The sequence below is a fragment of the Anolis sagrei genome, chromosome X (assembly GCF_037176765.1).
Source record: "Anolis sagrei isolate rAnoSag1 chromosome X, rAnoSag1.mat, whole genome shotgun sequence".
Taxonomy (NCBI): Eukaryota; Metazoa; Chordata; class Lepidosauria; order Squamata; family Dactyloidae; genus Anolis; species Anolis sagrei.
Window position 1 is genome coordinate 29,946,167 of NC_090034.1, and position 25,121 is coordinate 29,971,287.

The 25,121-nt window shown below is 44.6% G+C and overlaps 1 protein-coding gene across 1 annotated transcript; it reads right to left on the minus strand.

The window, feature by feature from the left end:
- Window positions 1-3,236: 3,236 nt before the first annotated feature.
- On the minus strand, window positions 3,237-24,654 carry ISCU (iron-sulfur cluster assembly enzyme). The gene is made up of 5 exons (XM_060786104.2): window positions 24,518-24,654; window positions 17,313-17,426; window positions 10,299-10,409; window positions 7,785-7,863; window positions 3,237-5,440 (listed from the first exon to the last, which is right to left on the minus strand). The coding sequence occupies exons 1-5, from the start codon at window positions 24,620-24,622 to the stop codon at window positions 5,343-5,345; spliced, it is 507 nt and encodes a 168-aa protein (XP_060642087.2). The 5' UTR covers window positions 24,623-24,654; the 3' UTR covers window positions 3,237-5,342.
- Window positions 24,655-25,121: the final 467 nt, after the last annotated feature.

Genomic DNA, 25,121 nt, shown 5'->3' on the forward strand with positions numbered 1-25,121 from the left:
CTGTGGTTGGGTCCTTCATCAAACTGCACCAGGACATTATTACACCAGCCTGGACAGTTCCATCATTTGTGAGTATCACAGTGGTTTGTGGGAGCCGAAGTGATTGAAAGTACTGCAAATCCCATCATCTGTGGTCCATCCTCCTCAAACCACACCAGGATGTAAAGTGGGTCATGGGGGTTGTCTGTGCCAAGTTTGGTCCAGGTCGGTTATTAGTGGAGGTACAGACATATGTGGGCCACATACACACATATACACATACATACATACCCACATACATACAGTAGTCTGTGGGAGGCAAATTGAATGAAGGTATTACAAATCCCATCATCCATGGACTGCGCTCTCTCAAACTGCACCAGGACATAAAGTGGGCCAAAATGTGTTTGTGTGCCAACTTTGGCCCAGGCTCGTCATTTGTGGCGGTTGCACTGATCTCTGGAAGTGAGTGAAGGTACTGCAAATCCCATCATCTGGGATCCATCCTGCCTCGAGCCACACCAGGATGTAGAATGGCTGCTGCATACACACATACCCACCCACATACATATATACAAGCAGGCAGTCCCCAAGTTTCAATCATCTGACTTACATATTACTCATAAAGAAAAGGGCTGAGACAACAGGGAGAGGAATCTTAAATTATTATTATAAGAATTATTATAAGAATGAGGCTGAAACAATATATACAGCCTGAAACTGCCATTATATGGTCAGTATAGAGCGTAAGATCTGCTGGGAGGGGGGGGCTGCTTTCGGTCCCACCCCCTTTGCAAGCGTGACTGGTGGGGACAAGACAGGGAATTCTCAGCAGTGGCCCCTCGGCTGTGGAACTCCTTCCCCAGTGACATCTGACTGGCCCCCTCCCTCCTGGTCTTCAGGAAAAAAGTGAAGATCTGGCTATGGAATCGGGAATTTGGGGAGTAGTGCAATATGGACTCGACATAATGCAGCAACACAAATGACAACTTTAGGACTAGGTGTCATGTTTTTAAACACTTTTATTGTATTTATATTTATTTATTTATTTATTTATTTATGTGCTTGTATACCGCTAATATCTCAGCCTAAGTCGGCGACTCATTGCGGTTTACAACAACTAAAAAGTTAAAAACAATTAAAAACAGTATTCAATTTAAAACATGAAACACATATACAATACAAATTATTGGGCCACCAATAATAACCCCATGCATCTCGTAACTAAAATCACAATCCAAAATTCGTCGTCCATGATTACCAGCCTTTAGTCATCAAAATTCGTTGCAACGGATTAACCGAATGCTTGTTTAAACATCCATGTCTTCAGTCTCTTCCGAAACACCATCAGCGAGGAGGCTGATCGTACCTCTATAGGGAGGGTGTTCCAAAGCCGAGGGGCCACCCCAGAGAAGGCCCTGTCTCTCGTTCCCGCCAGCCGCACTTGTGAAGCCGGCGGGATAGAGAGCAGGGACTCTCCAGAAGATCTTAGGGTCCTGGTGGGCTGATAGGCTGAGATACATTCGGATAGATAAGTTGGGCCAGAACCGTTTAGGGCTTTAAAGGCCAACGCCAGCACTTTGAATTGAGCCCGGTGGCATATCGGCAGCCAGTGGAGCTGGTGCAGCAGAGGAGTTGTGTGCTCCCTGCGCCCCGCTCCTGTTAGTATCATGGCTGCCGCCCGTTGGACTAATTGGAGCTTCCGGGCTGTCTTCAAAGGCAACCCCACGTAGAGAGCGTTGCAGTAGTCAAGGCGGGATGTAACCAGAGCGTGGACTACCGTGGCTAAGTCAGACTTCCCAAGGTACGGTCGCAGTTGGCGCACAAGTTTTAACTGTGCGAATGCTCCCCTGGTCACCGCCGAAACCTGAGGTTCCAGGCTCAGCAATGAGTCCAGGATCACACCCAAACTGCGAACCTGCGTCTTCAGGGGGAGTGCGACCCTGTCTAACACAGGCTGTAACCCTATACCCTGTTCGGCCTTGCGACTAACCAGGAGTACCTCTGTCTTGTCTGGTGTAGACTTATATAATGCAACCCAGTGCCACAAAATAGGGTCAGTGTAGATGCTCATATAATGCAATTCAATGATGTGAAACATGATCAATGCAGACTTGCACAGTGCAACTAAACATAGTCAGTATAGACTCTCATCATGGAATTCAATGCCATAAAACAGGATTATTGTAGACTTATATAATGCAATTTAATGCTGCAAAACAGGGTCAATGTAGCCTCGTATAGTGCAATTCAATGCTACAAAACAGGGTCAGTGTCGATTTATATACGTAATACAATTCAATTCTGCAAAACAGGGTCATTTTAGACTCATATAATGCAATTCAATGCCATGAAACATAATCAGTGTAGACTCATATAAGGCAATTCAATGTTGCCAAACAGGGTCAGTATAAACTCATATAGTACAAATCAATGCTGCAAATCAGGGTCAGTGTAGACTTGTACAGTGCAATTAAACAAGGTCAGTGTCAACTCCTATAGTACAGTTCAATGTCATTAAACTGCATGATACAAGACTACACTGACCCTATAACACAGTTTTGAACTTAGGGCTGTGTCGATGGGGCTGAAGCCACCCGGCCAGTCATACTTTTAATGGTAAGCCACTCTGAGACTAGGTTCTTGTGGGTTTTTTCGGGCTATATGGCCATGTTCTAGAGGCATTTCTCCTGATGTTTCGCCTGCATCTATGGCAAGCATCCTCAGAGGTGAGGTCAGAGGACCTCACCTCTGAGGATGCTTGCCATAGATGCATGCGAAACGTCAGGAGAAATGCCTCTAGAACATGGCCATATAGCCCGAAAAAACCCACAAGAACCTAGTGATTCCAGCCATTAAAGCCTTCGACAATACATTCTGAGACTCCTTCAAGAGAGATAAAAAGGGGTATAAATAAACAATAATAATAATGTGTTGTCAAAGGCTTTCATGGCTGGAATCACTGGGTTGCTGTGAGTTTCCCAGGTTGTATGGCCATGTTCCAGAAGCATTCTCTCCTGACGTTTAGCCCACATCTATGGCAGGCATCCTCAGAGGTTCTGTTGGAAGTGAGGCAAGTGTTGGCAGTGAGGCAGACACCCTGCCATAGATGTGGGCGAAATGTCAAGAGAGAATGCTTCTGGAACAGCGCCAGACAGCCTGGTAAACTTACAACAACCCAATAATGATCACATTATCTCTCTATAGATTTCTACAGAGCGTACACTGGACACAAAAAGGAGTCTGAAACGTGCACATTGATGGTGTGGCCAAGGAGCTCCATTTATTTTGTGATGTCCGAATGCAGAAGACAGGGAGAAAAGAGACAGTGTGGCTTCTGGTTTGGGCTGAGTGCTTGGAGAAACGCAGGCCTTCCCACTAGAAACCATAGGCCTGGAAAATGACGCCTCGCTCCAAAAGACAAGAGAACAGCTCATCCCGAAATTGTCACACAATTTTTGATGCAAAGACTGAGAGAGGGGCAAGTGGAAGCAAAAGGGTTTGAGGGGAGGCAATACGAGTTGGCCTCACCAGGCGGAGTGCAGTCCCGCATTTTGAGGAAATGAGACACAGAAATGCATGCCATGGCACCTTATGGTGGAAAGCACAGGGAACTCATACCAACAGGGTCGGAAGGGGAGCCTTTCTGGGGAGTAAAGTAAGGTTTCTATGCACTGGCCACAGCTCCTTAGGGAGGAGCTCCTTAGGGTGGAAAGCACAGGGGACTCATCCCAACAGGGTTGGAAGGGGAGATTTTCTGGGTAGGACAGGAAGGCTTCTATGCGCTGGCCATGGCTCCTTATGGTGGAAAGCACATGGGACTTATCCCAACAGCGTCGGAAGGGGAGACTTTCTGGGGAGGACAGGAAGGCTTTTATGTGCTGGCCACCGCTCCTTATGGTGGAAAGCACAGGGGACTCATCCCAACAGGGTCAAAAGGGGCCACTTTCTGGGAAGGACAGGAAGGCTTCTATGCGTGGCCATGGCTGCTTAGAGTGGAAAGCACAGGGGACTCATCCCAACAGAGTCGAAAGGGCAGGGTTTCTGAGGACAGGAAGGCTTCTATGCGTGGCCATGGCTGCTTAGTGGAAAGCACAGGGGATTCATCTCAACAGAGTCGAAAGGGCAGGGTTTCTGAGGACAGGAAGGCTTCTATGCGTGGCCATGGCTGCTTAGTGGAAAGCACAGGGGATTCATCCCAACAGAGTCGAAAGGGCAGGGTTTCTGAGGACAGGAAGGCTTCTATGCGTGGCCATGGCTGCTTAGTGGAAAACACAGGGGATTCATCCCAACAGAGTTGAAAGGGCAGGGTTTCTGAGGACAGGAAGGCTTCTATGTGTGGCCATGGCTGCTTAGTGGAAAGCACAGGGGATTCATCCCAACAGAGTCGAAAGGGCAGGGTTTCTGAGGACAGGAAGGCTTCTATGTGTGGCCATGGCTGCTTAGTGGAAAGCACAGGGGATTCATTCCAACAGAGTCGAAAGGGCAGGGTTTCTGAGGACAGGAAGGCTTCTATGTGTGGCCATGGCTGCTTAGTGGAAAGCACAGGGGATTCATCCCAACAGAGTCGAAAGGGCAGGGTTTCTGAGGACAGGAAGGCTTCTATGCGTGGCCATGGCTGCTTAGAGTGGAAAGCACAGGGGACTCATCAAAACAGAGTCGAAAGGGCAGGGTTTCTGAGGACAGGAAGGCTTCTATGCAGTGGCCACAGTTCCTTATGGTGGAAAGCACAGGGGACTTATCCCAACAGGGTCAGAAGGGGTGGCTTTCTGGGGAGTAAAGGAAGGCTTCTATGCACTGGCCACAGCTCCTTAGGGTGGAAAGCATAGGGTACTCATTCCCACAACATAGGAAGGGGCAACTTCCTGGGGAGGAAAGGAAGGCTTCTATGTGCTGGCCATGGCTCCTTATGGTGGAAAGCACAGAGGACTCATCCCAACAAGGTCAAAAGGGCGGCTTTCTGGGGGCAGGAAGGCTTCTATGTGCTGGCCATGGCTACTTAGAGTGGAAAGCACAGTGGACTCATCCCAACAGGGTCAGAAGGGGAGGCTTTCTGGGGAGTAAAGGAAGGCTTCTATGTGCTGGACACAGCACCTTGTGATGGAAAGCACAGGGGACTCATCCCAACAGGGTTGGAAGGGGGCGGCTTTCTGGGGAGGAAAGGAAGGCTTCTATACGCTGGCCACGACTCCTTATGGTGGAAAGCACACAGGTCTCATCCCAACAAGGTTGAAAGGAGTTGCTTTCTGGAGAGAAAAGGAAGGCTTCTATGCGCTGGCCACGGCTCCTTATGATGGAAAGCACAGGGGACTCATCCCAACAGGGTTGGAACGGGAGGCTTTCTGGGGAGGACAGGAAGGCTTCTATGAGCTGGACGCATTCTGTTTCGGCTCGGGCCCCTTTGGTCCTTGCTTCAGCTTGTAATCAGCCAAAGCGGCCTTAATGGCGTCTTCTGCCAGCACTGGAGGAAAGAAGAGAAAGAGCGGGAAAGGTGAGCAGCTTCTGGCAAGCCAAAGGGTTAGGACAAACCTTTTCAGCCTGTCATGATAACTCATGCTATGCAGCAATAGTTATGGGACCATAGGTGACAGAATTAAAAATTATCTTGAAGAAAAGAACATCTTGCCAGATGAACATAAATGCAACAAACGGAAAAGCAGGGGCACAAAAGACCAGTTATTAATTGACAAAATGATTCTGGAGTACTGCAAAAGCCGAAAAGCTAATCGTCACATGACATGAATTGACTACAAAAAAGCCTTTGGCTCACTTCCACAGAGTTGGATCATCAAGTGCCTAGACACCATTGGGATTTGTAAAAACATTAGCACTTTTATTGAAAATATGATGAAGCACTGGAAAACTGAACTGTTTGTTGGAAATTAAAACTATGGACGTGTCAACATCAGGAGGGGAATTTTCCAGGCAGACTCATTGTCCCCAGTGCTTTTCATCATTGCCATGATCCCTCTGTCAACAATCTTACAAAAAACCCCAAAAAACAACAACAACAAACCTTGGCTATCAAACGTCTAAGAAATCTCACAAAATGTCACATCTGCTGTATATGGATGACCTGAAGCTGTATGGGAAAACGGAAACTGAAATCCAGTCTCTGACTAACACTGCCCAAATCTTTAGCACTGGTATCAGTATGGAGTTTGGTTTGGACAAATGTTTGACAGTGGCACTGAAGAAGGGAAAAATCATTGAAAGTGAGGGCATAAATATGCCCAATGGCCAAGCAATCAAGTGTCACCAGCCAGAGGCCTATAAATAACTGGGCATACTACAGCTGGACAACATCAAACATGAAGATGTGAAAACTGTGGTCAGCAAAGAATACATTCAAAGGGTCAGAAAAATTCTCAAAAGCAAACTCAATGGAGGCAATACAATCAAGGCCATAAACACTTGGGCCATATTTGTCATAAGATATATTGCTGGCATCATAAACTGGACGCAGGCAGAACTGAACAATTTAGACAGAAAAACAAGAAAACTCATGACCATTCATAATTCATTACATCCTCGCAGTGATGTTGACCGGCTCTATCTGCCTAGAAAGTCTGGTGGCAGAGGACTCTTACAAGTAAAACAAGCAGTTGAAGAAGAAAAACAGCCCTGGCAGAATATGTAAAGGAAAGCCAAGAACCTGCTTTAACTGAAGTCAATAATCGGAAACTTCTCAAAGCACGACAGACAAAGAATCAGTACAAGAAAACTGCACTTCAAACCAGAGCTGACAGCTGGCACAACAAAGCGTTACATGGACAGTTCCTTGACAAAATTGAAGGAAAAGTTGACACAGAGAAGACCTGGTTATGGCTCATGAATGGAACCCTGAAGGAGACAGAAGGCCTTATTCTTGCAGCCCAGGAGCAAGCCATCAGAACAAATGCAATGAAGGCCAGGATCGAAAAATCAGCTGATGATCCAAAATGCAGACTGTGCAAGAAAGGTGATGAAACCACGGATCATATCTCAGCTGTTGAAAGAAAATTCCACAGACGGACTACAAACAAAGGCACAACTCTGTGGCCCAAATGATTCACTGGAATTTATGTCACAAGTACCACCTGCCAGCAGTAAAGAATTGGTGGGATCATAAACTGGCAAAGGTAGTGGAAAATGAACACGCAAAAAATACTGTGGGACTTTTGAATCCAGACTGACAAAGTTTTGGAACACAATACACCAGACATTATGATTGTGGAAAAGAAAAAAGCTTGGATTATTGATGTCACCATACCAGGTGACAGCCGAATTGACGAAAAACAACAGGAAAAACTCAAGCCTTTATCAAGACCTCAAAATCGAACTGCAAAGGCTCTGGCATAAATCAGTACAGGTGGTCTCAGTGATAATCGGCACACTGGGTGCCGTGCCAAAAGACCTCAGTCGGCATTTGGAAACAATAAACATTGACAAAATCATGGTGAACTGCAAAAGGACACCTTACTTGGATCTGCGTGCATCATTCGGAAATACATCACACAGTCCTAGACGCTTGGGAAGTGTTCAACTTGTGATTTTGTGTTATGAAATCCAGCATATAGTTCTCATTTGCTGTGACATACTGTGTTTCTGTGTCAATAATAATAATAATAATAATAATAATAATAATTATTATTATTATTATTATTATTCAAGAGTCTCTTCCAGCTCTAGATGCTAAGATCCCTTTTCATTCTCCATACCAAGGGCAACTAAGACATCTGAGAAAGCAGCCAGGATTGCTGGGCAATGACTTGCTCTTTCACATCAGGTCTGTACAGAAAGAAAGAAATAATCCCAACACTTACTAGAGCAGTGCAATTTGACCGGAGGGAGGCAGAGCTCCTTAGCAATGTCCGTGTTCCTGATCTTCAAGGCTTCATCAACCTGAAACAGAGGGATGATTTAGTGCAGAGGGATCAATGCATTGTATTGCATTGACCAGGAGTGTAGAACATTAGAACTTGTATATGACAACGCCAAATCCACCAATTAACTACCGTATATATCTGGGATGTGGAGCTGCAAGGGCATCTGGGAGAAATGGGCCGGGACCCAGAAACTAGAAATACCATATTTACTCGAGAGTAATGCATACTTTCTTTTGCTAATTTACCTAGTCAAAACTGAGGTGTTAGATTTGATGGGTAAATACGGTAATAATGACAGTGTACTGTTCAAGTAGTTCTAATTGCTAACTTATGGAAATGGGTCTGAGGAACAATCTGCTCATCTAGTCAACCAAACATCTGATATCTTTTGACAGAATAATAGCAGTATTATATCATATTTATGTGGGTCTAAAGTACACCTTTTTTGGGCTAATTTACCTAGCCAAAATTGAGGTGTGCATTAGATTCGATGGCACATTATACAATACAGGAGCATGATGTTGTTCACTCCAAAGCTAGACATTTCCAAATTCAAGATATTCTTCACTTTGAGCAGATTTAATATGCTGCCACGTCCAAATGTAAAATGTCCTTTGCCCAATTTTAGGCCCCAAAGGGCTGTTGGATTGCCATTCCATCATCCCCAGATAATCAAAAGGGATGGGAGTTGTCATTCCAGAATGGGGGGCAAACTAAAAAGATATATATATATATATATATATATAGAGAGAGAGAGAGAGAGAGAGAGAGAGAGAGAGTGCGTGTGTCTAAAATATGTATGTGTGTATGAGGCTGGGGTGTCCACTTACACAGACAATCCCCTGCTACCACAAACAGCTGTAGCTCCTACTGCTCAGGAGACATGAAAGGCCATTCCTCCAATGACATTGCAGGTTATAGAGAGTGCCATGAACATGCCCAAGAGGCCTGCCAATGTCCTCCACAAACATCACACTGCCCACCACACAAGTGAAGGTTTTCATACGGGGACAATTTCATCTTAGATTTTATGTGTTTCCTCAACTAGAAGCATCCCAGTATTACTAACTTTCTCTATTGGTGTGGAATTTGCATGACCACACCCACTGCCTCTTCCTTAACCCTTTCCTATTCTTTTCGATGGCACACAGTAAACAAGAGGAATTGATCAGCAACTGAACATACTAGAGAGGTTTGGGGAGAATTCACCATGATTTATAGGAGTTGTAGCTACTGGGATGCATAGTCCTGCAATCTAAGAGCACTCTGAATTCCACCAACAATAGACCTGGAACTAACTTGGTACACAGAATACAGGTGGGTTTTGAGGGGAATTGGCCTGGACATTTTAGAGTTGTAGGTACTGAGATTTATACTTCACCTGCAATCAACGAGCACTCTGAACTCCACCAAAGATGGACTTGGACCAAACTTGGCAAACAGAGGCCCCATGACCAGCAAGTAAATACGGAGATATTTGGGGAAAATTCACCTTGATTTTTGGGAGCTGTATTTCACCTACATCCAGAGAGCACTGTGAACCCAAACACCAATGGATCTGGACCAAACTTGGCACACACAGCTGATATGCCGAAATTTGCTTACTGGAGGGGTTTGGAGGGAACTGACCTTCCTTTCTGGGAGTTGTAGTTCACCTACAACGAGAGAAATTGTGACCTCCACCAATGATGGACTTGGACCACACTTGGCACAAAGAACCCCCATGACTAACTCAACCTACTGGAGGGGACTCACTCACCATCGTGGGAGTTATAGTTTACCCTGCAGCCAGAGAGCACACTGAACCCTACCGATGATGCATCTAGGGCAAACTTGCCAAACATAACAAACTGATGGGTTTTTTTGGGGTTAACCTGGCACGATGAGAGTGGTAGTTCACCCACAACCTTATGTGTTTTGTACAATTAAAAACATAATAATCTGGGCAAAACTGGGTACCCAAGCTTGTGTGTGTGTGTGTATCTGGTCCTCTCTGTCTCCACAGCTTAGATGTGATCGCCAGGGACATCTAACAAAGCAAATTCAGATTTATAATGGAGTGAAGAAAGGGTGTATACTTGCACCCACTTTATTGAGCTTTTATATTAACTCATTTGTGGAAAATATGGAAAAAGAGGATGCACATCCTGTAAATCTTGCAAATACGCCACTTACCATTGTTTTACACACCAATGATGTAGTGTTATTTTCTCTTTCCTGTGTGGGGTTAACCTACTAAGATCCCTAGAAGCAAATGGCAAAACTAGCCAAAGCTTTGGCCCTCTTCTAAACCTTGCCCCAAGCTGATACTATCACTTAGGTCAACATGGGGAAGGTTGACGGGTCCAAATCTGCACTGAAAAGACAATAAAGAACTTCCAAAGATGGAGGAAAAGGAGGAGATGGGTCTCACTGGATGAAAAGCAATGTCTACAAGCCGTTTCGACTCACCGTCTTGCCCTTCACCCACTCAGTTGCCAAAGAACTGGAAGCAATGGCCGACCCACATCCAAACGTCTTAAAGCGGGCATCAATGATTTTGCCATTTTCGTCCACTTCAACCTGAGAGAAGCAGGACAGCATTAGTGAGTGAATAACACACGATGCAGGTTTGGAGAGGAGCCATGGCAAGGAAAGGGCAAATGCTAGACTTGGGGAGGTTTTCATTTAATTTTATTTAAGTATTTATTTATAAAGACATTTACATTCTGCCTTTGAGCAGCTCCCCCAGAAGTGCCCTCAAAGTAGTTTATAACAATAACACAACATACAAGACAAACGAGTCCATCAAAACAAACATCATATTGCACAATTCACACATAGTTTTGATGATGAATTTTAAACTTCCACTTTATGTCTAACTTTTGTTTCATGTATTTTAATATGTATTAATTTATTTTTTAATTTTATTTGTTTAGTATAATTTTATTCAAGAAAACAAAATTTATAGAATCATAGAATAATAGAGATGAAAGAGACCACATGGGCTATCTGATCCAACCTCCTGTCATGCAGGAAAAGCACAATCAAAGTACCCCTGACAAATGGCCATCCAGCCTCTGTTTAAAAGTTTCCAAGGAAGGAGCTTCCACTACCCTCCCAGGCAGAGATATAACAAAGTACCATACTTTGAATGCTGTGATTACTAAAAGTCAACATGGATTTCTCAAAAACAAGTCATGCCACACTAATCTTATCTCTCTTTTTTTGAGTTAGAAGCTTGGTAGATGCAGGGAATACTGTGAATCGAGCATATCTCGATTTCAGCAAGGCCTTCGACAAAATCCCCCATGCCTTTGATATGACACAAGTTGTCTAGGTCTACCTTGTTTTGAAAGGGTCTTCCCAAATTAAGGAATCCCAAGCAATATGTCCCAAATGCACTTTACGAGAGTTAGAATTGTCTGCACACCCTCTTATCCCCAAAATATCCATTTTATTTCACCTGAACATGCCCAGCATTTTTAAAAAAATTAATCATTACATTTGGCCCTGCCACAGGTTTTTAAATGCGTCGTGATTTTTGTTATTGTTTTGCTTTGTTATGAGTTATTTATTGTTGTATTGTATTGTTGTTGTTGTGTTTTTCGTTTCAGATGTATTTTGGGCCTGGCCTCTTGTAAGCTGCACCAAGTCCTGTGGGAGATGGTAGCGGGGCACAAATAAAGGATTATTATTATTATTATTATTATTATTATTAAAGGGTCTCAAAAACAAGTCATGCCAGATCATCTTATCTCTTTTTTCAATAGGGTTAGAGGCTTGGTAGATGCAGGGAAAGCTGTGGATGTAGCATATCTTGATTTCAGTAAGGTTTCTGACGAAGTCCCCCATGACCTTCCTGCAAGCAAACTAGTCAGATGTGGGCTAGCTAGGCATTGCTACTATTAGGTGGATCTGTAATTGGTTAAGTGACTGAACCCAAAGGGTGCTTTTCCCCATTGATTCCTCCTCTTCATCCTGGAAAGAAGTGAGTAGTGGAGTGCCATAAAGAGGGTTTGGTCCTAGACCTTTCTGTTCAAAATCTTTATGAATGACTTGGATGAAGGTTTAGAGGCCAAGCTGATCAAGTTTGCAGATGTGACTAAATTGGGAGGGAGAGCTAATACTCCAGAGGACAGGATCAGAATTTGAAATGACCTCAACAGATGAGAGAGTGGATTGGCCCAAACTAACAAAATGCATCTCAACAAGGACAAATGTAAGATGTGACACTTAGGCAGGAAAAATGAAATGCAAAGAAACAGGATGGGTGATGCCTGGCTTGACAACAATCCATGTGAGAAAGATTTTTGGAATTCTCGTGGACAGGAAGATGAACATGAGCCAAGAGTGTGATGCAGCATCTCAAAAAGCCAAAGGAGATTTTGGGCTGCAACTAAAGGGGTAGAGTGTCCAGATCGAGGGAATTCATGGTGCCTTTGTATTCTGCTTTGGTCAGACCTCTTTACCTGGAATACTGTGTCCCAATTCTGGGCACCACAGTTCAAAAGAGAGATTGACTCTAAGCTGGAAGGTGTCCAGAGGAAGAGGGCGACTCAAAGGATCAAAGGTCTGGAGATCATGAATCCCTATGAGGAGTGTCTTAAAGAACTGAGTCTGTTTAGCCTGCAGAAGAGAAGGTTGAGAGGAGATGTAAGAACCATGTATACATATGTGAAAGGGAGTCATGAGGAGGGAGCAGGTTTGTTTTCTCCCGCCTTGGAAAGCGGAACTGGAGCCATAGGTTCAAATTATAGGAAAGGAGATTCCACCTGAACAGTAGGAAGAACTTCCGGACCCTATGAGCTGTTCAACAGTGGAACTCTCTGCCTTGCAGTCTGGTGGAAGCTCCTTCCTTGGAGGCTTTTAAGCTGAGGCTGGATGGCCATCTGTCAGGGATACGTTGAGTGTGCTTTTCCTACATGGCAGGAAGATGCTGTCACAGTCTTAGGGCCCTTCCACACAACCCTAAATCCCAGAATATCATGGCAGAAAATCACACATTGTGAGTGTGGACTCAGATAACCAAGTTCAAAGAAGATATTCTGGGATATAGTGCTGTGTGGAAGGGCCCTTAGAAAGTTTTCATCCTTATTTTAGTTTTTATTATTTATTTATTTATTTATTTATTTATTTATTATTTGCATTTGTTAACCGCCACTCTCAGCCCGAAGGCGACTCGTGGCGGTGTACAGAACACAGAACATGAAGACAACAGTTACAGTAAATCAGGATCATAACACACATCTTACTAACACACAGCTAATTAAACTAAAAATCCGCTTCGTCTTGTTTGGGTCATAATCAGTCTCGTCGTCTTAGTCCATTCCGGTAGTCATTCCAAAACATAGCACTTAATTGAAGGCCTTTTCGAAGAGCCAGGTTTTCATGCCCTTACGGAAGGCCATGAGGGAGGGCGCCTGTCTAATTTCAGCAGGGAGGGAGTTCCACAGCCGGGGGGCCACCACCGAGAAGGCCCGCTCTCTAGTCCCCGCCAAGCGTGCCTGTGAGGCAGGCGGGACCGAGAGAAGGGCCTCCCCGGATGATCTCAAGGTCCTCGTGGGCTGATAGGCCGAGATGCGGTACTCAAGGTATTTTGGGCCGGAACCGTTTAGGGCTTTGTAGGTTAGCACCAGCACCTTGAATTGGGCCCAGTAGCTAATCGGCAGCCAGTGGAGCTGGGACAGCAAGGGCGTTGTGCGCTCCCTGCGTCCCGCTCCGGTTAACAACATGGCTGCCGCGCGCTGGACTAGCTGGAGCTTCCGGGCCGTCTTCAAGGGCAGCCCCACGTAGAGAGCGTTGCAGTAGTCGAGGCGGGATGTGACCAAAGCGTGTACCACCGTGGCCAAGTCAGACTTCCCAAGATACGGGCGCAGCTGGCGCACGAGCCGAAGCTGTGCAAATGCTCCCCTGGTCACCGCCGAAACCTGGGGATCCAGGCTCAGCGATGAGTCCAGGGTCACACCCAAGCTGCGAACCTGCGCCTTCAAGGGGAGTGCGACCCCGTCCAGCACAGGCTGTAACCCTATACCCTGTTCGGCCTTGCGACTGACCAGGAGTACCTCTGTCTTGTCTGGATTTAATTTCAGTTTGTTCGCCCTCATCCAGACCGTCACAGCGGCCAGGCACCGGTTCAGGACTTCGACAGCCTCCTTAGTAGCAGGTGGGAAGGAGTGACAGAGTTGGACGTCATCTGCGTACAGGTGACACCGCACCCCGAAACTCCGGATGATCTCACCCAGCGGCTTCATGTAGATGTTAAACAGCATGGGGGACAGTATGGAGCCCTGAGGAACACCACAGGTCAAAGGCTGTGGTGTTGAACAGGAGTCCCCCAATAACACCTTCTGGGTACGACCCTCCAGAAATGACTGGAGCCACCGCAAGGCGGTGCCCCCAAGACCCATCTCTGCAAGGCGTCCCAGAAGAATACCGTGGTCGACGGTATCGAAGGCCGCTGAGAGGTCCAGAAGCACCAACAGGGACACACTCCCCCTGTCTAGCTCCCGGCGGAGATCATCCACTAAGGTGACCAAGACCGTCTCGGTACCATGTCCCGGTCTGAAGCCAGACTGTGCCGGATCCAGATAATCCGTGTCTCTCAAGAATACCTGGAGTTGTGAGGCCACCACGCTTTCCATGACTTTGCCCAAGAAGGGAAGATTGGAAACAGGCCGAAAGTTGTCAAATTTAGTGGGGTCCAGTGATGGTTTCTTCAACAGCGGCTTTATAATAGCCTGTTTTAGGCTCGCTGGAATCGTGCCTTCCCAAAGGGAGGCATTAACCACCACCGTTACCCACTCAGCCAATCCCCCTCTGGCCTCTTTCAGAAGCCAGGATGGGCAGGGGTCTAGGATGGACGTGGTAGGCCTCATTCCTCCAAGTATCTTGTCCACATCCTCGGGTTTCACAAACTGAAAAGAATCCATCAAAATAGGACAAGCAGGTGCTTGTGTCACATCCACAGAGACTGCATTTAATGTGGCGTCCAGCCCAGAACGGATCAAAGCGACTTTGTCTGCAAAGAACCGAGCAAATGCTTCACAGCGCGTGTCCGAGTTGTCAGGGCTCCCACCTGGGGTAGGGGGAGTTAAAAGGCCTCTGACAATCCGAAACAACTCCGCCGGACGGTTTTTTGCGGACGCAATAGTGGCCGCAAAGAAAGTTTTCTTTGCGGCTTTTATTGCCGCGGCATATGCCCTTAAGAAGGACACAAACCGTGCTCGATTTGGCTCGCTTGGGTCCGAGCGCCACACGCTCTCTAGTTCCCTCTTCCTTCGCTTCATCGCTGCCAGCTCCTCAGTGAACCAAGGAGCTGGTTTAGCTCGGTTACTTGAGAGGGGACGTTCCGGAGCGATCCTGTCAATTGCCCTGGTCATCTCCCCATTCCAGAGAGCGACCAAGGCCTCGACATGGTCACCTACCGAGGTGGCGGGAAAATCCCCAAGAGCCATCAGGAATCCGTTCGGATCCATAAGCCTCCTGGGGCGGACCATCTTAATGGGTCCTCCACCTTTGCGGAGGTTAGGGGGCGCAGTGAGCCTAAATCTGATCAGGGAGTGGTCAGTCCATGGCAACGGAGAGATGGACAACTCCTCCACACCGCCACCTTGCTCCCATCCCTGGCAGAAAACCAAGTCCAATGTGTGTCCAGCACAGTGGGTGGGGCCAGTTATTTGTTGGGACAGCCCCATGGTTGCCATGGCAGACATGAAGTCCTGAGCCGCTCCTGAGAGGGTCGCCTCGGCATGGATGTTGAAGTCCCCCAGCACAAGAAGCCGTTGGGACTCCACCACCAGGCTCGAGACCACCCCCGCTAGCTCAGGCAGGGAGACTGTAGTGCAGCGAGGTGGACGGTACACTACAAGAATCCCTATTCTGTCCCGGTCACCCACCCTCAGGTGGACGCATTCGAAATTTGTGGTCTGCGGGATGGGGCTCCTGGTCAGATGGATGGAATCTCTATAGACCACTGCGACCCCGCCTCCCCGTCCTCCGGCTCTCGGTTGGTGTTGCACGGAGAAGCCTGGAGGGCAAAGCTGGGAGAGGTTTACGCCCCCCGCTTCATCCAGCCAGGTCTCCGTGATGCACGCCAGATCTGCCCGCTCCTCCAGGATTAAATCCTGGATCCAAGTTGTTTTTCCGTTGACAGATCTGGCGTTCAACAACACCACCTTCAAACCAGAGGGCCCGCTCACCTGGTTACACCAATTTACCTTAGGAGACCGGTTGGGGGTTGTTAATATGGATAAGCGGTCCGAATTAGGCCGAATTCGAGGTCTCCTTTTCCCGCATCTCCTCCTTCCCACCACGACCTCTATGGGGGCCCCTCGGCTCATGGAACACCTCCCCCCCTCCATGCCGCAGTCTAACGCCAAGGTCTTACTTCCAGCTTTATTCGTTGTTTGACTCTCCGGTCTTAGCCAATCGACTTTCTTCCCCACTACCCCCCTCCCCACCTCATTTTTATTTATAGGGTCCAACCCACCTCCTCCCCTGTCCCTCACACTATACAATTGTAACAAGGATAACACACAGAGGGGGATGGGGGACCACATAGATAACAGCGATACAAGGCGGTGTTGGATGTTCTCGCCATACCACTAGAGTAGTTCATAAAGTGCACAATAAGAGCTAGATCTAAAGTGCAATCGCTATAGTAGCTAAAGTGCAGTAGCTAAAGTGCAGTAGCTAAGGTGCGGCACGGAGGGCTAGGAAGGGGCGAAAGTGCTAATGCGGTTGGCGGCACAGGCAGGCGCCTTAAAGTGCCCTCATCATAAAGTGCTGTATCTCAACCGATATAAGCCCGGAATGTTATCGGAATGTTTTTACCTTTGCCATTGAAGTATATGAATGTTTAATAGTGTTTTAGCAATCATTATTATTTAATTGACGAGTCTCTACAATAACTGTAATTGGTCTTCAATGTTTTTAATGCTTAATAATTATTTATATCTTATTTCTGGATGTTATTATGCTTTGTATGATTTTTGTCTTGTACTTTATGTTAAATATGCTTTGATTTGTATTGCATTCTGTTGTGAGGTGCTTTGGGTCCCGTTAGGGAGAAAAGCGGGATATAAAGATTTATTAATTATTATTATTATCATTATCATCATCATCATCATCAACATCATCATCATCATCACATTCAATACTGGTTTTTAAATTCTGCTTTTGACAATTTTTTTAAATTCTGCTTTTGACAATTTTTCCTAATACCTAAATGCATGTCATGTTCTCATTTTGATGTTTGTTCTTTTTTTGATGCTGGTTATTGACTGCAATTTTTATTTTATATATACACACACACACACACACACACAATCTCGTGACAGTCCCACGTCATATGCGTAAAAAGAGCCAATTCTGCTACCTTTGTGCCAACATAGTTTTGACGATGATTTAGTTATCTTGTGAACAACTGACTAGAATAGATAACTATTCTAAACATGGGGCCAACTTGGAGAGGTTTCAACTCACCTGCAGCTTCATGACGTCGCCACAAGCCGGGGCACCCACCAGGCCGGTGCCCACGTTCTTGGCATTCTTGTCCAACGAGCCCACATTTCGGGGGTTTTCGTAATGGTCCACGACCTGGTGGGGAGGGTCAAGGGGCAACAGTTAGGCATCAAAATCAATGGTTAATTAATTATATTTATTTATGATATTTCTACCCTGCCTTTCTCGAACCCGAAGGTGACTCAAGGTGGCTTTACAACATAGGCAGCTGTTCGATGCCATTAAAACAATGTAAAATTACTATAATCATTTAAAACAGAATTATAAAAGACATACATTAAAATCTTTAAAAACATAAAACCACTGCCTTCACTATTAGCCTTTTCATCCAAAAATATTGTCTAAACCATTCCAGTACTTGATTTCACAGAGTTTCGTGTTTATCTATTGAATTAAGTTCCCAAAGGCTTGTTCAAAAAGACAAGTTTCACTTTTCTATGGAAGGTCAGGAGGGAAGGGGCTGATCTAATATCCCTAGGGAGGGAGTTCAACAGGCAAGGGGCCACCACTGATAAGGCCCTGTCTCTCGTCCCTGCCAGTTGTGCCTGCAAAGAAGTAGTTTAAGTGTTTTTTTTTTATAATAATCTTTATTGAAATTTTCCATACATATAATTAAAAGAAGTCGTTGCAATTAAAACAAGCGGGGGGGGGAGGGGTAAAGGGGTAGAGAGAATGGGAAAGTAAAGAGGAAAAGAAAAGAGGACTTGGGGCTCGAGGGAGGGATGGGTAAGTGTAGGTAAAGGTAGAAAGTCCGATAGAGGTGCAGAAAAGATATATAAGTGGTTTAAAAAGTTAGGAGCCACGAGATGAGGTTCCCCTCTTCCTTCGGTCTGTCTTCCTGGTGTCTTTGGTGGGAAGCAGCCTTTTCTTTCTTTCCTTCTTCCTTGTCTTTTTCTGTTCTTCTATTTCTTTTTTCTTTTGTCCTTTTGACTGCGGGCTCTTTATTCCTCCTTATTTTGGTTCTAGATCATTTCTGTTTAAAGTATTCTTCTACTAGTGTCCAGTCTGTTTCGTTTTCTGAATATCCTTTGTATTTTTTTATTAGGTATCCTAACCTGTCCATATTTTTTACTTCCAGAAGTTTTATTTCCCATTCATCAACCTCCGGGGTCTTCTCTTTTCTCCAATACCTCGCATAACAAATTCTTGCGGCTGTTGCGGCCAGAAATATAAGTTTATCCAAATTTCGGTCTATTTTCTCATCCGTAATCCCTAGAAGGAATAATTCTGGAGATAGCGGTATTTTTATCTTCAATATATCTTGTAATCTTTCTTGAATTCCTCTCCAATAGGTTTTGGCTTTTTTACACTGCCACCACATGTGATAGCGTGTGCCCTCGATCTCACCACACTTCCAACACTTAGTATTTAGATGTCTATAGATTTTCTCTAATTTTTGTGGAGTTAGATGCCATCTGTAAAATAGCTTAAACCAATTTTCTTTTAATTCTTGTGCTTTTGTATATTTTAATTTCTTCATCCAAATACTCTCCCATTCCGCCAATCCTATGGATCTCCCAATATTTTTGGCCCATTTTATCATGCATTCCTTTACTTTTTCCTCCTCCGTATTCCATTCTAATAGCTTTTTGTAAATTAATGATATTGTTTTCTTTCCTGTTCTAATGATTTTGTCCCACCCGTTCTCCTCTAGCATAAATCCAATTTTTTTGTCCAACATAAAATATTCTTTGAGTTGTCTGTATTGTAGCCAGCTCACATTAGGGTAAAGTCTTTTTATTTCATCTTGAGGTTTCAAGAATAACTCTTGGCCTTTTTTACCTAATATTTCTTTATAGCAGGGCCAGTTCGTCCATCCCAGCTCCCTTCTTTGGCACGCTTCAAGGGGGGACACCCACAATGGGGTTTTGTTATAAATTCTTTTTTTGTATTTTTCCCATGTTTTTATGATCGCGGCTCTGATAAAATGATTACCAATTTTTTTTTCTATATTCCTTTTCTCATACCAGGCATAGGCATGCCAGCCTTTCCTAAGGTCAAATCCTTCTAAGTTCAGCTGTTTCTCATTCTTTAATCTTATCCAATCCAGAACCCACGATAGCGCACATGCTTCTGAGTATAGCCCTAAGTTCGGCATCGCTAGCCCCCCTCTATTCTTTTCGTCCGTTATATTCTTAAAGTTTATCCTGGCCCTCTTGTTTTGCCATATAAATCTTTTTATGTCTTTGTTCCATTGATTTATCCCTTTCTGATTCCTTATGATCGGTAGGTTTTGAAATAGAAATAACATCTTTGGCAAGACGTTCATTTTAATACAGGAGATTCTACCCAATAATGATAATTTTAAGTTCTTCCATTTTTCTAAATCTTTCCTTATTTCATTCCATTTTGATATGTAGTTATTCTGAAGGAGTTGTGCATTTTTTGGCGTGATGGTAATCCCCAGATAGTCAATTTTTGATTTAATTTTAATATTCCTTATCTCCTGTATTGTCTCTAATTTTTTCTTCGGTATATTTTTTGTTATTGCCTCTGTTTTATCTATGTTCAATTTGAAACCCGCTACCTTTCCAAATTCTTCGATGGTTCCGAGCCAATTTTCCAGATTTGTGTTTGGGTCCTCAATTATACAAATGACGTCATCGGCAAAAGCCCTACATTTGTATGATTGACCTCTAATTGTAGCCCCTTTCAATTCTTTTTTTTCTCGTATTTCGTTTAATAAAATTTCTATAGTCAATATGAATATCAATGGTGAGAGCGGGCAGCCCTGCCTTGTTCCCTTTTTTATCTCTATTTGTCTGGTTTCCTGGCCATTTACTATAATTTTTGCATATTGTTCTTTATAGATTGCTTCAATGAAGTTCTGAAAGTAGAATCCAATATCCATCTCTTTTAACAAAAATTTAAAGAAGTTCCAATTAATCTTATCAAAAGCTTTTTCAGCGTCCAAAGCCAGAAACATGACCTCCTTCTGAATATTTTTATCATAATAATCTATCAAATTAATGATGGTCCTTACATTATCTTTCTGGTGACGATTTGGTAAAAAACCCGATTGTTCTTCTTTTATCCAATTTACTAAAAGTTTCTTGAGCCTTTCCGCTAATATGTTACTAAACAATTTATAATCCAGATTTAGTAAAGATATAGGCCTATAGTTTTTCAATTCTTCGGGATCTTTATTCTCTTTAGGTATTATATGTATATAGGCCTGTTTCCACGTTCCTGGCATCTCACTTCTCTCTCTTATTTCGTTCAACACTCTTCTTAAAACTGGTACGATTTCCTCTGCCATTGTTTTATAGTACACTGCAGTTTTATAGTACACTGCAGTTAATCCATCGGGACCAGGGGATTAAAGCAATAGCAAAAAAACTAACATTATTACAAAAAGAAAGAGAATATACAGAAATGGAAGAGAGAGCAAATGAATTGAAATTTATCAAAGTTGACCAGTTCCAAAATGCTAATAAGCCGGGGAGATGGCTGGCGAGGAAACTAATAATAAAGAAAGAATCAAAATATATTGCCAAAATCAAAGAAAAAGAGAAGATATATATAACCGAGGAAGAGATAAGAGACCAATTTACGAAATATTACAAAAAACTATATCAAGACGATCAGATAAAGAAAGAAAATATTGTTCAATATTTAGGCAAGAAGAAAATCAGCAAAATCTCGGAAAAAGATAGAGAGCTACTAAATAAAGAAATCTCGGAAGTAGAAATAAAAGATGCAATTAAGAAATTAAAGACAAGTAGTTTAAGTGTTTTTAAACTACTAGATGGTTCATAGAAAGAGATACGTTTGGACAGGTAAGCTGGGCCAGAACCATTTAGGGCTTTATAGGCTAAAGCCAGCACTTTAAATTGTGATCGGTAGCAAACCGGCAGCCAGTGGAGCTGGCATAGTATGCTCCTTCAACACCGCTCCAGTGCACAATCTGGCTGCCACCCATTGGACCATTTGAAGCTTCCGAACAGTCTTCAAAGGCAACTCCATGTAGAGTGCGGTGAAGTAGTCTATACGGAATGTAACCACGGTATCCTTCTGGGACGCCTCGCGGGAATGGGCCTTGGTGGCACTGTTTTGCAGTGGCTTGGGTCCTTCCTAGAGGATCGCACTCAGAAGGTGTTGTTGGGGGACAACCGCTTGACCTCACAACCATTGTCTTGTGGGGTCCCGCAGGGCTCTATACTGTCCCCCATGTTATTTAACATCTACATGAAAGCCGCTGGGGGAGATCATCCGGAGTTTCGGGGTGCGGTGTTATCTGTATGCAGATGATGTCCAACTCTGTCACTCCTTTCCACCTGCTACTAAGGAGGCTGTTCAGGTCCTGACCCGGTGCTTGGCCGCTGTGTCGGACTGGATGAGGGCTAAAAAATTGAGATTGAATCCAGACAAGACAGAGGTACTCCTGGTCAGTCGAAAGGCCGAACAGGGCATAGGGTTACAGCCTGTGTTAGACGGGGTTACACTCCCCCTGAAGACGCAGGTTCGCAGCTTGGGTGTGATCCTGGATTCATCGCTGAGCCTGGATGTCCAGGTTTCGGCAGTGACCAGGGGAGCATTTGCACAATTAAAACTTTTGCGCCAGCTGCACCCGTACCTTGGGAAGTCTGACTTGGCTACGGTGGTCCACGCTCTGGTTACATCCCGTATAGATTACTGCAATGCGCTCTACGTGGGGTTGCCTTTGAAGACGGCCCGGAAGCCTCAAATGGTCCAGCGTGCGGTAGCCAGGTTGCTAACAGGAGCGGGGCTCAGGGAGCATACAACTCCTCTGTTGAATCAGCTCCACTCACTGCCAGTCTGCTACCGGGCTCAATTCAAAGTGCTGGCTTTAGCCTATAAAGCCCTAAATGGTTCTGGCCCAGTCTATCTATCTGAATGCATCTCTCCCTACGAACCCCCCAGGAACTTAAGATAGTCTGGGGAGGCCCTGCTCTCGATCCCGCCTGCTTCGCAAGCACGTCTGGCGGGGACGAGAGACAGGGCATTCTCTGTGGTGGCCCCCCGGCTGTGGAACTCCCTCCCTAGGGATATTAGATCAGCCCCCTTCCTCCTGACTTTCCGAAAAAGAGTAAAAACTTGGCTCTCCGAGCAAGCATTCGGAACCCCGGAGTAAACAGACAAACTAGAGTTGGAAATTGACCCAGGAACGGCCAAGACAATGTAATCGATGAAGATTTGAATGACAGGACATAGTCTCTTTTTAAATTGTTTATTATGCACTGTCGTTTATGTTTAATTCCACTTGATGTTTTTGCTTTATCAATGTATGTATTTTGTTTCGGCATCGAATTGTGCCGACTGTGTATACCGCCCTGAATCGCCTTCAGGCTGAAATGGGCGGGATAGAAATAATGTAAATAATAAATAACCAGAACGTGAACTACCGTGGCCAAGTCAGACCTCCCAAGATATGGGCACAGCTGGCGCACAGGTTATAATTGTGCGAATGCTCCCCCGGCCACCGCTGAGACCTGGGGTCCCAGGTTCATGGTTGTGCCACATGAAGGCCCACCACAGTCATTCCAAGGATCCACTTGGGCCTATTACTTTCAAGCCAAACCAACCTGGTGCTGCCCTACCAGTTAGGGCTTCCCTTCCACATGGGCAGCCCCGAAAAAGAGGCCTGGCTATTATTTATTAGGGATATTAGTAATATATTTCAGCAAGTGGAAGAGGAACTGTCCTCATCGCAGTCTATGGGCTCAATCTAGATGCAATTAGGAACTATTATCATTAACATAATCATCAGCATTAGAACCATTATCATTATTACCATCATCAATATTATCATCATCATCATCATCATAGTCAGTATTAGTAACATTTTCATTATCATTATCAGTATTATTACCATTATTATTGCTGTCAGCATTAGTACCATTATCATTATTATTACCATCATCATCAGTGCAAAAACTGGGTTGCAGTTAAACATAAAAAAACCAAGATTATGGCCACCAGACTGATTGATAACTGGCAAATAGAGGGAGAAAATGTGGAGACAGTGACAGACTTTGTATTTCTAGGCACGAAGATTACTGCAGATGCAGGCTGCAGCCAGGAAATCAGAAGACATTTACTTCTTGGGAGGAGAGCAATGATCAATCTCAATAAATAGTGAAGAGTAGAGACATCACACTAGCCACAAAGATCCGCATAGTTAAAGCAATTGCATTATATGGATGTGAGAGGTTGACCATAAGGAAGGCTGAGTGAAGGAAGATAGATGCTTTTGAACTGTGGTGTTGGAGGAAAATTCTGAGAGTGGCTTGGACCGTGAGAAGATCAAACCAGTCCGTAGTCCAGGAAATAAAGCCCGACTGCTCACTGGAGGGAAGGATATTAGAGGCAAAGATGAAGTCCTTTGGCCACATCATGAAAGGACAGGAAAACGTGGAGAAGACAATCATGCTGGGAAAAATGGAAGGGGCCAACGAAGGGCAAGATGGATGGATGTTATCCTTGAAGTGACTGGCTTAACTTTGAAGGAGCTGGGGGTGGCCACGGCCGACAGGGAGCTTGAGTTCACAAAGAGTCGGAAGTGATTGAACAAATAACAACAACAACAAACACTATTATTACCATTACTATTATCGTCAGTATTAGTACCATTAACATTATTACCACCAGTATTATTACCATTATACTTATCATCTTCATAATCAGTATTACATTATCATCATCAGGATTACCATTATTATCATCAGTAGTAGTACAATTATCATTATTATTACCATTATCATCAGTATTATTAGCAATATCATCATCAGTATTATTACTATAATTTTTATCATCAATATTATCATTCTTATGATTAGTATTTATTACCATTATCATAACCAGTAGTATTACCATTATTATTATATTATTATGATTGTTATCATAATTATTATGATTATCATCACTAGCATTATTACTATCCCTTTTCTTCTCTCCCAAAGAAGGCTCTGAGCGGCGCATGCGCACAAATATCCTACAAGATGTGTCCAATATCTTTCCTGACCCTAACTAGTTTCCCCGGCCTCCAAAGTGCTTGGGACTGCTGCTCCCAGAATGCTCGGCCACAGGCCAAGGCAGCCGAGGCTTCTGGGACTCGAAGTCCCAAATGCCAAGAAGGGGCTTCCAAAGGCCAGCGAGGCCGAGCTTTCTTTTGGGCCTAGAAGCGGAGGAAGCCTCGGGCTCACCTTCTCGTGGTAGCCCGCGACCAGGGAGGTGGAGGCCGGGCCCGGGCGAGGCCGCAGAAGGGCTGCCGCCGCGCTGCGCACGCTGCTTGCCCGAAGCGCCGCCATCTTGAATGTTTTGAACAGAGGACAGTGGAGGGCAACGGGGGCGTGGCCCCCGGGGGCGTGGCCGCCAGGGGAAGAGCCGCAAGGGCGCCATAGGTCACGCCTCCTTGTGTCGTCACTCCCTTCGCTAAGCCCAGCAAAAGGGGGGGGGGGGGGGGGAAACGCGGTCAGGAGTTAAGCCTTTACCTTCCAGAGGTTCTTTTCTCAAACTTCCAATATTATTATTCCAATAACAATAATTCCAAGTCCCACCAAGTACAGGGTCGAGGTTAATCTTTGTATGTTGTGGATTTTGAACTGTACTTTAATGTTATATTATTAATAATATTATTCCAATATATTAATTTTATTGGGATAATAATAGATTATTAATAATGTTATTTGAATAATAATAATCTTTGTATGTTGCGGATTTTAAATTGTATTTTAATGTGATATTATCATTCTAAGAATGACTATAATGAATGACTCTAAAGAATGACTCTCCCTGCAGACATCAGAC